The sequence below is a fragment of the Sorex fumeus genome, unplaced genomic scaffold (assembly GCF_029834395.1).
Source record: "Sorex fumeus unplaced genomic scaffold, SorFum_2.1 ptg000063l, whole genome shotgun sequence".
Taxonomy (NCBI): Eukaryota; Metazoa; Chordata; class Mammalia; order Eulipotyphla; family Soricidae; genus Sorex; species Sorex fumeus.
Genome location: NW_026606120.1, coordinates 75720568 through 75736131, shown reverse-complemented (window position 1 = coordinate 75736131; position 15564 = coordinate 75720568). Strand labels below are relative to the sequence as shown.

The following is a 15564-nucleotide window of genomic DNA, read 5'->3' as shown; positions in this document are numbered from 1 at the left end:
CTGCACTTAGGAGTCACTCTGGGAGGTGCTCGGGGGACCACTGGGAGGCCGGGAATTGAACCCAGGATGGGCGTGTGCAAGGCAGTGCCTTTACCGCTGGACTATTGCTCGGGCTGTCTCCAGTCTCGGCGGGGGAGCTTCTGGTTACTGAGCAGTCAGGAAGGTGCTGTGGCCAGCATAAGGCCCAGCCTGAAGGCGGGCTGCACCGGCTTCTGTTCTGGGGGACAGAAGGGAGAAGCCCTTCCACACTGCTGAGGGGTGAGTTGTCTGAATCTCTCTACCCCTCTGAGACTCAGTGCCCCTGCCTTGACAGTGGGGACCCCCATGCCTCAGTAATCATGTCCATGAGCCAAATTTTCTGCAGAGATGAGTTTCCATCACCCTCTGCCATGTGGGTCATTAGTGAATTGCCTCACTGTTCTCCAGACAAGAAGACTGAAGTTCAGAGAGGGCGAGTCACTGGCCTCAGCTCACACAGCCAGGCAAAGGTACTCGATCCATGCCTTGCACCTACAGTCAAGCTGGCTCAACACCCCCAATCCGGCGTGTGGATTAGTTGATGCTGGTGTGTCAGGCTCCATTCAGGACCAGGGATTCAGGCCATGACAGGGTGAGGCCGGGCAGCGGCGAGGACTGAGCTGCTGGGCTAGTCTCTGAGGCTTTATTTAGCCCGAGAGTCATTGTCTGTTGGGGGTGGGGCGGGAGGGGGCAGGGCCTGAGTCCTTTGTGGGAGGAGTTGGGTTGGGGGGGTCCCAGCTGGCATGCCAGCTCTGTTCCCAGCAAGAGGTGGTGGTTCCCTTCCTCCACACCCACCTTGACAAGCAAAATATTCCTGACATTGGGGGCTGGAGAAATAGTCCAGTGGGGAGGGAGGGCACTTGCCTTGCAGGCCGCCCATTCAAGTTTGACCTCCAGCACCCCATATGGTCCCTGAGCACAGAGCCAGGAGTAACCCCTGAGCATCATGGGATGTTCCCTCTTTATCCCCCGCCAAAAAACAAAATCAACCAAAACCGTCTGTGGCATCTTGGGATTGGCTTTTAGAAGCTTGTGAACTGGAATTGAAGGAAAGTTTGGAATCAGCCAGATGGGGGACCACCCCACCCCGTTCTCCAAGGCTAGGGAGAGCCCTCAAAGGGTTGGAGCACGTGCTCTGTATGTGGAGGCCCTGCACTCGATCCCTGGCAGGGCCTGGTTTTCCCGCCACAAGGAAGGCCCCTCTACCTCCAAAATTAAAATTAGAAGGGGGCCAGAGACAGAAGGGCCCTTGAGTTGTATGTGTGAGGCCCTGGGTTCATCACCAGCACCTCAAAAAAAAAAAGAACAAAAGGAAAAAGAAATTCACTCTCTCCCCCTTTCCACTTGCGTGACCTCAGGCAGATGAAAAAGCCTCTTGGGATTACTGGGGGGATTAAATGAATTGAGAGAGGTGGGGGTGGCTGGGGTACAGATGGCCCACAGCTGAGGGAGGCTTTTGTCTGGCATTTTGGGGCATGTTATTTCTAGGTAGCTAGGTGAAGCCACGTCCCGGGGTGGCATAAGCTGGCACCTGTGTCCTGCTGAATGATCTCGGGAGAGCCAGTGAGTGTCAACAGACGGTCTGGTGCTTGCAGTTCTAATCACTCTCTTGGGGACCAAAGGCGAAGGCCCAGCCTGTGAGCAGTTTACAGGGAAGCAGGACTGGGGGCTGCCCAGACCCTCAGCTCTCCACAGAGCTCATTCAGCACCGGTTAAGCAGTGGGTAGCATTAATAGAGGTCAGGATGAGGAGAGCCGAGGAGGTGACTTTCCCCCTGGTTCTGTTCTCAGGGAGATCTTGAGAGCCAGAGTTTGTTGAGGAGGTTGGGGCCGCGATAATGAGATGCTTAAAGATGAAGGTTACAACGTAGTTCAGGCCAGGTGGTCACGGTACAAAGAGTGAGGAAGAAGCACATGAATCAAAGGCCCAGAAAGTCCCCACTCTGAGCAGAGGTGACCAGGGCAGGGTTTGGGGGAGAAGAAGAATGTTGGGAACCCATGTATGTTGTCTGGGAAGCAGGCAGGAGTTGCTTCCTGGAGGAGGTGATTTAGTGGGGAGAAGAGATCTCTGTGAAGGAAGTGGCCCTGCCCAGTGAGATGGTCCTGCAAAGTGGTGGGCACCAAACCTGGACCTTACAGGGAAGCTCCGTACTGCGCACCCCCCACTCCATTCACAAGCTGTGGATTACTGAGACCCGGATGGAATGTGCCCCCGGGAGGCGGTCAGCGCCCCATCCTCGGTATGTCAGAGCAGCGGCCAGAGGGCAACTGTCAGGGCGGGATGACTTCCAAGATCCCTTCCTGGCCCGGAGCAACTGCCACTCTCCACGGACAGACAGACACGGGGTGTGCACCGAGAGGGAGAGAGGGGTGCGGGGGCCAGCTTGGAGGGCGGGCACACTGCAGCATGGAGAGGCAGGCCTGGCTCTTGGTCACAGGCGTCCCCTCCCCCGGGGCCACTGGCGTTTCCAGCACCGTGCGCCAGCACCATATCCATACCGCGCACGCACCTGCAGCCCGCGGCTGACCAGGGTGTCGTTTCTGGCGGATCTACTTTTAGAATGGACCCGGACGCGCCCGTGCCTTCAGCAGCGACTCACTGAGTGTCCCGGAGACAAAGCTGCCCGCTCCGGGCTGGTCCCTGGAGCACCCACGAGGCCCAGCCCACATGGGGGAGACAGGTGAGTAGCCAGGTGGGGAGATGTACTCAGCAGGAGAGAGTCACCAGGGGGCTGGGACAAAGAGGAACAGGGGCGGGGGAAAGGGACTGGCGAGGTGACATTGGCGCAGAGGCCAAAGTGACAAGGAAAGAAGGCCGTGAAGGTCAGGGAGCGGCGAGGAGCAAGGGCTGGAGAGGAGCTGGGGGAGGGCTGGGGGAAGTGCTGCGGCATTGGGTGGCAGGCCAGGGCCCAGCCACGGTGGGCGAGGCAGTGCCAGGGTGCCAGGGCCGGGGACACCTGTGCCATAGAAAGCCTGCGCAGAAAGGGAACGGGAGGTGGGGGAGCACCTTCGGGCATCTTCTCCAGATGCGTGAGCCATTCTGCGCCTCCCCACCCACCCTGTACCAAGCCACGGAATAATGGCCGGGCATTCCCAGGAGGTCGCATGCTCTGCCCCTGTCTCCAGCCCAGCTCCGCTTGGCTTCATGCCACCCACTCCCATCTACCACCGCCAAGGGCCCCTCCCCCCATCGACCAGACCCTGCGAGGAATCAGAGGTGGCCCCCCACTTTCCTTGCAGGCCCCCCCAAGTCTCCCAAGCAGGTGCCCTTACGGCTCCCCTGACTGGCAGAATGGTCCCTTGGAGCTGGGGGCTCACTTCCTGTGTCCCCAGTCTTTCATTTCCTGCTCTGTAAAGTGGAGTGCACACCCTTCCCGGCAGGGTGGGGTGGACCAAATGTGACCTCTCCTGGCACCTACTGGACACTCCCTGACTCTCAGCTTCCTCCTCCATCCTGAGCTTCGGTCCCAAAGAGGGGCTGATTTGTAAGGGGTGGAGGTCATTTGGGGATGCTCTGTCCCCAGCTCTAGGAGCCCTGGGAGCTCACAGGCCCTCAAACCTGGTGGCAGATGGGGGGATGATACTCACGGCTCGGCCAGCCCCACTGCCTGCCGGCTGCTGCTCCTCTGGCCAGCGCACCCCTGGCACCTGCCCTGCCCGGCCACCGCCCAGGGGCGGGCTCTGCAGACAGGCTGCCTGGATGGGCCCATGTGCCCAGGTCAACCCGTCCGGCTGCTGGAGGCTGGGGGAGCCCCGCTCCCTCCCGCACGAGCAACTTCCAGGTAGGCATGGATGACCGTACTGTGCCCCCAACCCAACCCCAATGCCGAGGCATCATGGGGGTGGCCCCGTGGGCTGTGAGCAGCGCTAAGACTCTCCTCTGCTGGTGTAGAGGAGACACGAGCTCTAACTTCCTGATACAGCCCAGCCAGCCCCCCTCAGCGGCTGTGGGACAGGGTACAGTGGAGGGGTGCACAGAGCTCACCAGCCAGACCTGGACCACCCAAACACAGATCTTGGCCTTCCCAGCAGCCCTCCCAGCCCTCCAGCCCCTCCCCACAGCTGGCAGGACTCACCCCCAAACCCGGTCTGTGTCTTAGAAGTGCCGATGGAGGAGCCTCTGGGGCAGGGCTGGGGCTTGGGGTTGGGGGAGTGGATGCAGCTGAAACCCTCAGTAGGGAATCCCAGGTTTGGGGGTGGCAGAGGAATGGGGGTGCCCTGCCCAGTCAAAGTAGAAAAGGTGTACCAAGGCCACCCATGCTTGGAGGCAGCTTCTTTGTGCTGTTGCTGAGGACCCTAGGAGGCTAACGGGGCACTGGTGGGAGTGTCATTACCCCAAAGAAGCACCTCTGGGTTGGGTGTGTTCAGAAAAGTGTCCTCGGGGCACCTCCTCCATCAGGGGTGAGAAGAGAGCAGACTAGGGGGTGGGCAGTGGGAGCAGGTGACCACTCCCCTGAATTTCCCCCACCCCCAGGACCATCTCTCCTTCCCTGGGGCTCAAATGTGACTTTCAGACTTAGGGGCCCCTCACTCCGGACACGCCCAGCACCCAGAGGTCCCCAGGGAAGGGAACGGAACTGTCTTCTTCCATCCCCTCATGAGGGGACATCAGACCACTTTGGTGTATCCCAGAACTTCCTGGGGAGGGGCAGATCTCCAAATCTAGCCCAGATTAGGATGGGGATCCCCAAGCCCTGTCTCCACTGCCCCCAAATCAGGCCTGTAAGAGGACAGCCCCAGCCGCCTGCCTCTCAGCCACTCTGCACACCCCAGTTTCCTCCTTGAAGGCTCACAGCATCATACTAAGGCTGAGGGGAGCCTCCAAAGGCCGTGGGCACCCCCCAGGCAGTTCTCTCCACCCCCACCCACCTTTCCCAGGCCATGGAAATAATATGGCTAATCTCCTCCCAGCCACCAGCTGAGAGGCGGCTGCCCCCAACCCTGCAGTCACCACAAGGAGCTTCGAGGGAGTCAAGAGCCCTTCCCGGACCAGACTCCCTAAAGATGGGGCGCGAGAGTCCAGGGATGGGCCCGAGGCTGGCAGGACCCCAGGTCCCTTCTGTGGGTCAGGGCCCTGGGCCTTATAGGGTGCAGTGGGCGTTGGTGTGGACAGACATGGGGAAGATGCTCATGAAGGATTTGGTGAAGAGCCCCTCAGGCCAGGCCAAAGACTCAGGCAGGCCCAGAACTTTCTTCTCCTGTGAACCTTTTGGCAAAAGCAGCACCTTCCTGAGAGCCCCTCCCCAGAGCTGCGTCTAAGATGCCGCCCATTGGGAACCCCTTAATCCCCAAAGCCTGTTCCCACAAGTGTTGGGGAAAGGCAGGCCCCCGCAAGTCCTGAGCACCCCACTAACACCCAGGGCTGGGAGGACCATTCGTGGCTCAGCGAGCAGTGATGGAACTGGGGCCCAGGGCCAGAGGGTCCCTCCATGCCCCCCATCCCAGCTCTTCCCCAGCTCCCTGTGGTGGGACACCAGGAAGACAGCCAGCCTGGCCTCCAGAAGCCCCCCCAGATCCCCCAGATGCCTGGGTCGAGCCTTGAGGCTGTGGGGGACAGCCCCCTCCTGCATGCTTCCCTCGGCTTCCTGTCCTCACCCAAGGTTCAGTCTGGTTCCCTGCCTTCACACCCCTTCCTCCTGGCCTCTGATTCGGGCCCCCATTCCCCCTGCCTGCGGCCCGACTCCTCCCTGCCTGGCACCCCCAGGAGAGGAGGCTCAGCCTCTGTAACCCCTACCCTACCCAGTGGTTCAGCTCTCAGGGCCTCTCAGGACGGGGCAGCAGAGAGAAGGACCTGGGCTCCAATGTCAGACAAGCAACCACTTCGGTCCCGCCACAAAAACTCTCCAAGTTTGGGCTCTAATCCCTGGTCGGACTGGAGGTTAATAATAGTGCCCACCTCATGCACGCGGTGAGCTCATGCAGGAACGGGCTTTCAGTATCGAGAAGTGGTGGCCTGGGCAGCTGATGAGTATGGGGGGGAGGCGGGGCCGGAGGGGGGGAGGGGAAGCTTCTAGAAGCAGCTCTTGCCCCTTGTGCTCGGAAGCCTGGCTCTGGGTTCCCGCTGTGGTCAGAGACCGCGTGAGACCTGGGTCTGTCCAGGAGTGGTCCGGGCGGGCGCACGTGAGTCATGCTGGTTCCGGACAGGGGCCGGTGAGGAGGCGCTGACCAGCTGCTGCTGAGCTGGGGACCTTCAGCTTTGTCTGTCCCTCCTGAGTTCTCTGGCCCGGAGGCCGGGTTTCACCGGAGCCGTGGGTCCTGAGGGAACAGCTGGTCGGGCTGGCTCAGGCAGCGCAGGTCACAGCAGGCCCAGCAGCCAGGCTGGGGGGACACAATTAGCCCCGGAATCCAGGCGGGCCTGGGAGCCTGCAGGCTGTATATCACGGAGCTTTAATAGGCCCCTGGCAGATACTTGTCTGCTCTCTCAAGTCACCTCCCCAGCCTGCATGTCATAAATTGCGCCGAGGTTTCAAAATCTCCTGCCCCCCTGCAGGGCGGAGTTTAGGTGCGCTCCTTGGCACGTCAGGAAAAGCTTCATTCCCTGAGACCTCTCCCCCAGAAAATTGGACCCTAGTGACCTCTTCCCTCACTCTGCCTCCTGCTGGGAGCCGAAGGGGGTGTATATTGCAAGGTGCTGGGGCTGTAACTTGGGAGCGGGGCCTTCTGAGTTGTTGGGGTTCCCCAGTGTAAGCCCTGGATCCCCAGAGATCGTGCCCAGGAGCCCAGCGAGTATTGAAAGGGGTGACCAAGTTTCTGTGCCACACCCCACCCCCGCAAGTGTGGAGGGGTGGGTAAAGCCCACCCCAGCAGAAAGGGGTTTCCCTGCTTCCCTTCCTGTTTTACTCATGGCGCCACCTGGAGTCCATTGCTGGTACTGACCTCAAACCTCCCAACTCTGGCTGGGTCAAGGACCGGACCTTAAAATCACCTAGGGGGGCCGAGGGGCCGATCCTCAGTGTGTTCATTTTCGGGGACCCATGCAACAGAGATCCAGAGATTCGTTGTCTCCTCACTTCTGGAGGCTAGAAGTGCAAGACTTGCATTGGGACTGGCTGGGCTCCTTGGGCTGCCCTGACCCCTGCAGTGCTCAGGGTGGGGTTCATGTTGGATTCGTGGCCCACCTCCTCCCGGCTGATCCCCTTTTTCCTGGTGACATCTGCAAGCCCCTCTGTGTCCTCGTGAGCCTGCCACATGAGGGACTGGGGCTCAGAGGATTTGAGAGGGGACACAGTTCATTACATAAGGCTGTCTCAGATTCTCATGGTCATCCAACCCCAGAGATACGCACAGCCCTGGGGCACCCATGTCTCCTCGACAAGGGAGGCAAGTGGCTAATAGACAGTTGCAGCAGTGACCCACGAACATCATGACAGACACAGACTTGCTGAGTCTTCGCACGGAGACATGTGGACATGTGGAAGTTCATAAATTCATAGCCACTGACCCCAGGCTGTGGAGACGAGATACGGCTGGAGCACGCATTTTGATGCGGGAGGCTCAGAATCCCTCCCTGGCACCTCAGGGTCCCCTGTGCATTGATGATGATGATGGTGATGGTGATGATGACGATGACTGACATTCACAGGACACAGGAAGGTATTTGTAGTATTCAGCTCCTCCGTGTGCTTATGACTCAGACAACATTACATTTTACCCCATTTTACAAATGTACCAGTGAGGTTCAGATCAAGCCTCTTACTGGCACAGGTGGGACCCCACCCAGCTATGACTGAGTCACTGTCCCCATTCCTGGGAGGATCCCACTCTTGTCACCCTGACTTAATAAAGACCCTCTTGCCCCAAACAGTCACAGTCTGAGTGCTGGGAGTTCAACATTGTGTGTGTGTGTGTGTGTGTGTGTTATGTGTGGTGTATGTATGTACATATTTCAACTCATACAAGAGAAAGAACCTTAGTCACGCCTCCTGCTAATCCTTGTCTTAGGGCTCCCTCAGTCTGAAGGACAGCCCTGACCTTAGGAGCTGTATTCTGGTGAGGGGGTACATAGGCCTCACTGTCAGGGAGCCCCCAATCCTGATACAGAGACAGGAAGTATATACCCAGGTTCAGGAAGAAAGTGAAAGTGGACACAGTTCAGACAAAGAGGGAGTGAGGTGGGGGCACGGGAATCTCAGGAAAGTGAGTTGGAAAGGAGGTGATGTCTTTCTCCAAGGACCAGGACGTGTGTGTGTGTGTGTGTGTGTGTGCATGTGAATTTGAGTGCGAGTGTGTGCATGAGCGCATGTGTGAGTGTGAATGTGTATGTGTGTATGAATGAATGTATGAGTACAAGTGTGTGAATGTGTGAGTATAAATATGAGTGAATGAGTGAATTTGAGTATTAGTATGAGTGAATGTGTGTATGAATGTGAGTGGGAGTGAATGTGTGTGAGTGACTGTGTGTGTGTATGTGTGAGTGTGAACATGTCCAAGTGAGTGTGTGTGTACATGTAAACAGCACACAAGGCCACATCTCCCACACCTCATGATGCCAACTGTTGCTGTGGTCTTGGTGGCCGAGTCATTCAGGGGGAGGGGCACTACGCCTCACATGTTACCACGTGTGTGGGTGTTGCCAGCCAGGCACTGCGCATGGGGGTTGGGGTTTCCTTTCCTCTCGCCCTGTTCTGTCCAAGGAGCTGTGCCTTCCCGAAGTGGACTGACCCGAGCTCAGGCCTCACAGGGTGTGTATGACTCCACTTACCTGATGGCTCCCGCTCCCTGGGGGGCCCCAGTCTCCCTCTCCGAATGTTGCTTGATCATCTGCCTCCCAGAATGCAGACAGCTGGGACATCTCCCCTGTCTTCCCCCCATGTGGTTCCAAAGACCTCCCCCCAACGTGCTCCCCGGAAGCTGGTATCTCGGGTCCTTGTTCCTTCTGTGTTTCTCCACACTCAGCTGTCGTTTGTTGGGCTCCCTCTCTCTGTGTGCCCAGGTATGAAGCGACCACTGAGCCCCTCTGCCCTGGCCGAGACAGAGACCCCCACATCTGGAGCTGCGGAGTGCCCGCCTGAGCCCCCAGAACCGAAGCCCAAGCGGGAACGGAAGAGGCCATCGTACACGCTGTGTGACGTGTGCAATATCCAGCTTAACTCGGAGGCGCAGGCGCAGGTGCACTGCGGGGGCCGGGCACACCAGCGGCGGCTGCGGCAGCTCAGCCTGGGCAAGCCTTCCGCAGGGCCAGGTCAGTGGTCAGAGCTGGGAGGCAGGTATGCGCTCCCACCAGCCGGGTCTGGGCCCCCCTGTGGTTCTGAAGTTCCCTGGGCGCCCATTTTATTGTTGTTGTGGTTTTGGTTTGGGGGGCCACACTTGGCAGTGCTCGGGATTTACTCTCTGAGCTCAGGGATCACTCCTGGTGGGCTCGGGGGACTGTATGGGGTGCCGGGGATCAAACTCAGGTCAGCCACACGCAAGGCAAGCGCCCTAGCTGTTGTACTGTCTCTGACCCCTGGAAGCCCATTTTGCTTGGCATATGGACACCCCACCCACTCACCCCACTCCTGTCTCAGTAAGCTCTGAAGGAATCGGAGGGACTTGAAGGTCTGAAACACCTCTTGAGGATTCTGGAGTCCGGGGCTCTCCCTAAGAGAACTTCTGGGACCAAGACCCCTAAGCAACCTTTTTATTTGCCCAGGGGGTCTTCCAGACAAGAACGCCGTATACGGAGTGTCCCAGCACCCACCAGGACTAGGGGGGGCTGGACAGGCATCTCCATCCTGCTGGGCTCCTGGCTGGGATCTCTCCTCTCCCGACTGGGGTGACCATGTGGGGCTCTCTGCCAGCACCATGCACTGTGTGGGCAGCTGCTGCCAGGGCTGATTCCTGGCAGAAAATGGGCGAATGCATCTGTGAGGGTGATGCCAGCTGACATGGGGGCTGCAGGGGAGAGCCGGAGGCAGAGCGTAGGATGGCAGGGACATTTACTCAGAGCCAGGTCCTGTGTGGGGAGGCAGGTGGGTTGGGGTTGGGGTGGGCACTTGGGCCTGGCTTTGGGGAGATGTGGCGGGCCTGGGCCCTGCAAGAGCAGAGGCAGGGAATGCTCTGCTTACATGGTGCGTGTGTGTGTGTGTGTGTGTGTGTGTGTGTGTGATTTAAAGAAGCACTTGTGAATTCATCTAATACTTACAGACCACCTGTATGTACAAGCTGTCGTTTTAATTATTTATTGCTATTATTATTTTATGCCATGTATGCCCACTGTTGTGGGGACACACCGAGTGCTTGGGTGCTTGGGGTGGGGGTGGGCGTGCAGACGGTGCCAGGGCTGGGACCCAGAGTCTCATTCGTGTAAGGCATGTGTTCTACCACTTGAACCTCAGTCCTCTTTGCATTTATTTCCTTCAGCTTTGTTGGGTTGTTGGGACTTTTTTTTTTTCTTTTTTCTTTTTGGGTCACACCTGGCGATGCACAGGGAATTACTGGCTCTGCACTCAGGAATTAATCCTGGTGGTGCTCAGAGGAACCAAATGGGATGCTGGGGATTTAACCCGTGTCAGCCGCATGCAAGGCAAACGCCCTACCTGCTGTACTATCACTCCAGCCCCTGTGGACTTTTATTGAGGGGTGGCTACACCTGTCTGTGCTCAGGGCTACTCCCGACTCTGCATGCAGGAGTCCCTTCTGGCAGACTCAGGGGAACCATAGGGAGAGCCAGGGATCGAACCCAGATTGGCTACGTGCAAGGCAAATGCCTCACACACTGTACTATCTCCCAGGCCCCTTTGTTGGGCTATTATTGGTGCTGAGTATGGATATGGCATCCAGTGTGATAATCAGCGATAGAAATGTACTGCAAAGAAATGAGCAAGGGAGAGCCAGTTAACACTTCTATCCCCGCACAGAGCTAGGATTAGTTATCACAAGCTGCCATTTTAGTTTTTATTGCCATTATTTTATGTCGTTTTCTATTATAGGGGCACACCAAGAAGGCTCGAAGGGGAGGGCGTGCAGGTGGTGGTAAGGCTGGGACCCAGGGCTTCATACATGTAAGGCACATGTTTACAGTTAAATTCTACTCAGGGGACAAATGCAGATTGCAGGCACCTTGCATGTGGCTGACCCCAGAAGGAGCCTTCAGCACCACACCTGGTCCTTTGAGCATTGCCAGGTTATGCCTGAGGCCAGAGCCAGGAATAACTCCTGAGTGCCACCAGTATGACCCAAAGACCAGAAAGAAAAATCTACTCCAAGAACTTTCAAGTAAATGACAGTGTTGCTTATTTTTGTCACGGCCACACCCGCTCCTGGGTCTGACTCAGAGAAGGGTAGTTTGTACCCTGTGTCCTGTCTCCCCTTTGGCCCCGCACCCCGAAACCTCGGAATCCCCTGTCTACAGTTTGGTGTTTCCCCGCTCCCTTGCCAAGGTCGCCAGCATGGCAAGACCCAAGCAATGCCATGTACTGGGGTCCTAGCACTGAACCATCAGGACTCTTAGGCCAGACACTGCTGGGAGCAACCCCCCAGATAGCCCCTTCAGCACCATTTGGGAGGTCCTCCAAGAAGAGAAGGAAGACAGAAGTGAGGAATTAGAAACCAGCTGTCAGAGGGTCCCATCTTCCCTCTCTCGGTGCTCATCCCCCCAATTCTGGGCAGGTCTGGGGTCCCAGGGTCCAGGTCAGCTGCACTCACAGCCAGACTGTGGAATGGGACGTGGGCACTGTGGTTGCTGTCATCTGCTCTCAGGACCCTGGCACTGAGTCCTGCCCATGCCTATGTCCAGGGGCTCAGCCTAGGGGCCTGGCCAGTGGACGCAGCGGGCAGCACTTGGGAGCCACTGCCGGGTGTGCGGCGTGGGGGCCAGCCTCTTGGGGCTCTGGGGACCCTGGACTTCAGCTTGAGACCCTGTTTCCCCACAGACCTGGTGAACTCTGCCTCTACTCAGAAGGGCTGTGGAGAGGCAGGGGCCCCCGTGTGAGGGTCTCCAGGAGGGACCTGCCCCAAAGGGACAGGGAGGGCTTGTGGGTGCTGCTGACAGTGGGGAGCCACATCCTCTTCCCCAGAGGCTTGGGGGGTGTGGGGTGCCCTTAGCTGGTTGGGAGTGGGACTGCAGGGCCCAGTCCTGCCTTTGGCTCCCTCTCCAGAGCCCTCTGGAGCTGCCGCTTTGATTAAAGACTGTGGGCTGGCTGCTTGGCAGGGACTCCAAGGGAGGAGATGGGGATTCATCCCTCTTCGAGCAGGAATCCTCACCCTGGGGTCAGCGGCTCCTTACTTAGCACCCCCCAGTCGCTGTTCCTTGGACATGGCAGGGAGGGAATGGGGGCGGGGAGACAGGTCCTGAACCCTGCCCTGGGGAGACCCCATGACCTGGTGGGGACCAACCTCACCCCAGTGACTGAGGACTCAGGTGGCTTCTGGACCATCTGCAGGAAGTGAGGGTGGCTCAGTCTCCCCCTCCAGCCTCAGCAGGGGACAGGTCAGCATAGGGCAGGGCACAGGATTCAGGGCTCAGGGCAGGACCACAGGGCAGGGGCACAGGGCACAGGGCATAGGAAACAGGGCATAGGGCACAGGGTTCAAGATGGGGGTCCTGGGTATAGAGCAGGGCTCAGGGCACATGGCTTTGCTCAGGGGACCATATAGGATTTGGGGTAGCTGTCTGCAAAGCAAATGCCCTCCCTGCTGTGCTATTGCTCCCACCCAGCTTGGGCTTTTAGTACAAGGACGCCTGGGGTGGCACTAGAGGTCCTTGTTCCTCTGGGGCAGGGCATGGGGATCACAGGGACAGGGAGAGGCTGTCCCCGCACCCTGTGCCCAAGGCCCCTGCTAGGCTCAGCTGCATCCCTGACCCGTCCCTCCGTCTCCACTCTAGGCCTGGAGATCAAAGACTGTGCAGGTCACGCCTGAGCCGCCGGCTTGATGAGTGCTGGTACCCCAGCCATCCCCCCCACCCCAGATGGGCCCACTTCAATCCCATCAGGAGACCCCAAAGCCCTGCAGGTGCTCCCCCAGCTCCAATGCCTCCCTGGGCTGCTGGCCCCGCTCAGCACCCCAACTTTCCTGACACTTCGGAGAAGTGCGTGTCCCCCAAGGCCTGACCAGTGCCTCCTGCTGCCAAGGACAGAGGGGAGAAGTCTGTGCCCCTCACCCCCTGACCACAGGCAGCCGCCCCCTCCCAGGGACCACTCTGGGGAGCATGAGGGGGGGTCAGCGGAAGACAAAGCTTCAGTCTGTGTCTGGGCGGGTTAATTAGCTCGGGGCCTGGAGGCTGAGGCTTGAGTTTCCTTCCTCTTCCCCCCTGAGCCTCTTCCTATCAAACCTGTTTTCAGGCCAGGCTGCTGCCAACCCCTCCCCAGCTCTTCTCTCAGGGTTCTGGCTGCTCCCGAGATTACAGGTTATTGTCTGCTGGAGACAGGATGTTGGGGGGGTAGAGGGGGGCAGCACGGGGATGGGGTTGGAATGTGAGACTGGATCCTGGGGGGGGGAGGCCCCCCTTACTCCTCTCCCCCTTCCCATCCCCCTTCGGGTCACCAGGTGCGGTGCAGGAAGGGGAATAGGGGGACAGAGACTTCAGGAAGAGGTGGGGGGGGAGAGGGAACAAACTGGGCTGGGGGGAGGGGCTCAGGTGGTTTCACCCCGTCCCCCTGCACTGCACTGCCCAGGTAATCCTGGCCCAGGCACCAGGAAACACCTCTCGAGCCTCAGTTTCCCCCTTAGCTAAAGGAGGGTGCTGTAATGGAGACTGCCTGGAAACAGCAGGACTGTTCTGGCAAGCAGAGAAGGGGCTCTGGGGCTCCTCCTTGCCTGAGGCTGGGGGTCCCCGGGGCGGGGGTGGGCAGGGCAGGAGAGATCTTCTTTCAGTACAAAAGGCACTAGGCAGGGATTGCGGGGGGGGGGGGGGGGGCCGTGAGAGATGGACACCCCAGTGCAGCCCCTGATGCTCCCTTACACCTTGTCTTTCTGGTGGGTGAGGGGACGTGCCCTGTGCTGTCTGCCTGGCAGGGGGTGGGGGGGGTGGGAGGGTGCGGGGCACAGTAGGCCCCTTCCCAGCAGAGAGGCTGCCTGAGCCGCTCCCCCTCTCCTCCCTCCAGCCCGCCCCCCCTGCCTGCACTCCTCACCCCTTCCTCTGTCACTCAGGCTGCATTTCCTTGTCCTCACTCGGCACTCAGCGCTCAGGGGTGCCTCCAGAGACAGAGAATGCTCTTGGGTGAGTGCTGGGGACCCCGAGCCTCTCCCCTCTTTTTCTTGCTCTTGTTTCCCCCTCCCTTACCCCCTTCTCCCCATCAGTTGTCTGTCCAGAGACTCCTGCAGCCCGGAGATTTGTGGTAGCTTCTCCCAGGGCCCCAGAGGTGGTGGCTGGGCACTGTGTGTGTGTGGGGGGTCCATGCTGAGGAAGTGAGGCTCTCTGTGCTTAGGGGCCAGATAGAAGAGTTGGGGGGGTGCTCCAGGCTGAAGAGGGAGCCGGAAGGGGGATGGCAGAAATTGAGGTGGGGGCCACCACCTGCTGCCTTTTCCCTGGAATCAGCAGCTTTCTCCAGGCTTGTCACCTGGCTCAAGTCGCCACACCCAGGGGTGCCTGGCCGTTTAAGGGGTATTTGGGGGAGCCCTGTCCAGGGAAGGCCTAGATTAGTGCTAGGGCAGGGGCTGCTTTTATTTCCCTGAGGAGTGGAGCGGCCGAGCAGGACTTTGGAACATGAGCTAGACGTGGCTTGGGTGGTCTGAGGAAGGTGGGGGTGAACCCCCAGTCCCCGCGTCCTCTGCTGTCAGTCCAGGTGCCCTTTGGGGCGTCAGCCATGAGGGACACTGGCACTGAGGCCGTACGCCCACTCCTCTGTCCTGTGACTGAGGAGAAAGACTCAGGGTTCAGTGAGCTTTTGTGTCTGTCAAGGCCATTTGGTTCCGGGGGGCGCGTGCAGCTCTGGATAAAGGTGCACCTGGGGGTCATTAGGTGGCCGCTTCCTGTCCCTGGGCGGGCGTGTGCGGGAGCCCGCCTGGGGCTCTGTGTGGTCTGTGCATGCCCATGCATGTGGTGCTTTGCAGATGAGCCTGTCGGCGCCTGCTTGAATGTATGTGGGGCCTCCGGCCACCTCTACCTTTCTGCCAGGGCGGCAGCCTGCCTGCTGGGGCCCCTCCCCAGCCCTTTGTGCCACCGTGGCCCTGGCACTGTCGCTGTGAAAACTTGCAAGCCTTGGCTCCTGGGCCTGCTGGTCTCTGTGCGGGTCTTGCGGACCTGGGGTGGGGGTGGCGGGGAATCCCTGTGTCCTGTGTGTGTCTGTCCCAGTGATGGTCCTGCACTTCCACATCCTCTCCCTGGGGGGCTTCCTGGGGGAGGTGATTTCTTGAGACACCTGCTGTGCTCATGAGCCTCTGTTGGGCCCTGACGCCGCTGTATTTCTTGGCTAATCAGGTTTGTTCATATTTGTTTTTGTTTGGGGGACTCACCTGGCTGTGCTCAGGGCTTATTTCCCATTCTGCACTCAGGAATCACTCCTAATGGTGTTCAGGGGACCATATGTGGTGCCAGGGATCAAATCCCACTTGACCACATGCAAGGCAAATGCCCTCCCCACTATGCTATTGCTTTGGCCCAGGTTAGTGTGTGTTTGATGGAGGC

The 15564-nt window shown here is 59.0% G+C and overlaps 1 protein-coding gene across 1 annotated transcript in view; it reads left to right on the top strand.

Annotated features, from left to right (window-relative positions):
- ZNF385C (zinc finger protein 385C) overlaps positions 1-15564 on the top strand; it is a 49090-nt gene that overhangs the window by 14517 nt on the left and 19009 nt on the right. Inside the window, exons 2-3 of the mRNA XM_056128208.1 lie at positions 2578-2698; positions 8950-9198. Coding sequence (XP_055984183.1) covers positions 2686-2698; positions 8950-9198 — 262 coding nt within the window. The 5' untranslated portion in view covers positions 2578-2685. The remainder of the gene's footprint in view (positions 1-2577; positions 2699-8949; positions 9199-15564) is intronic.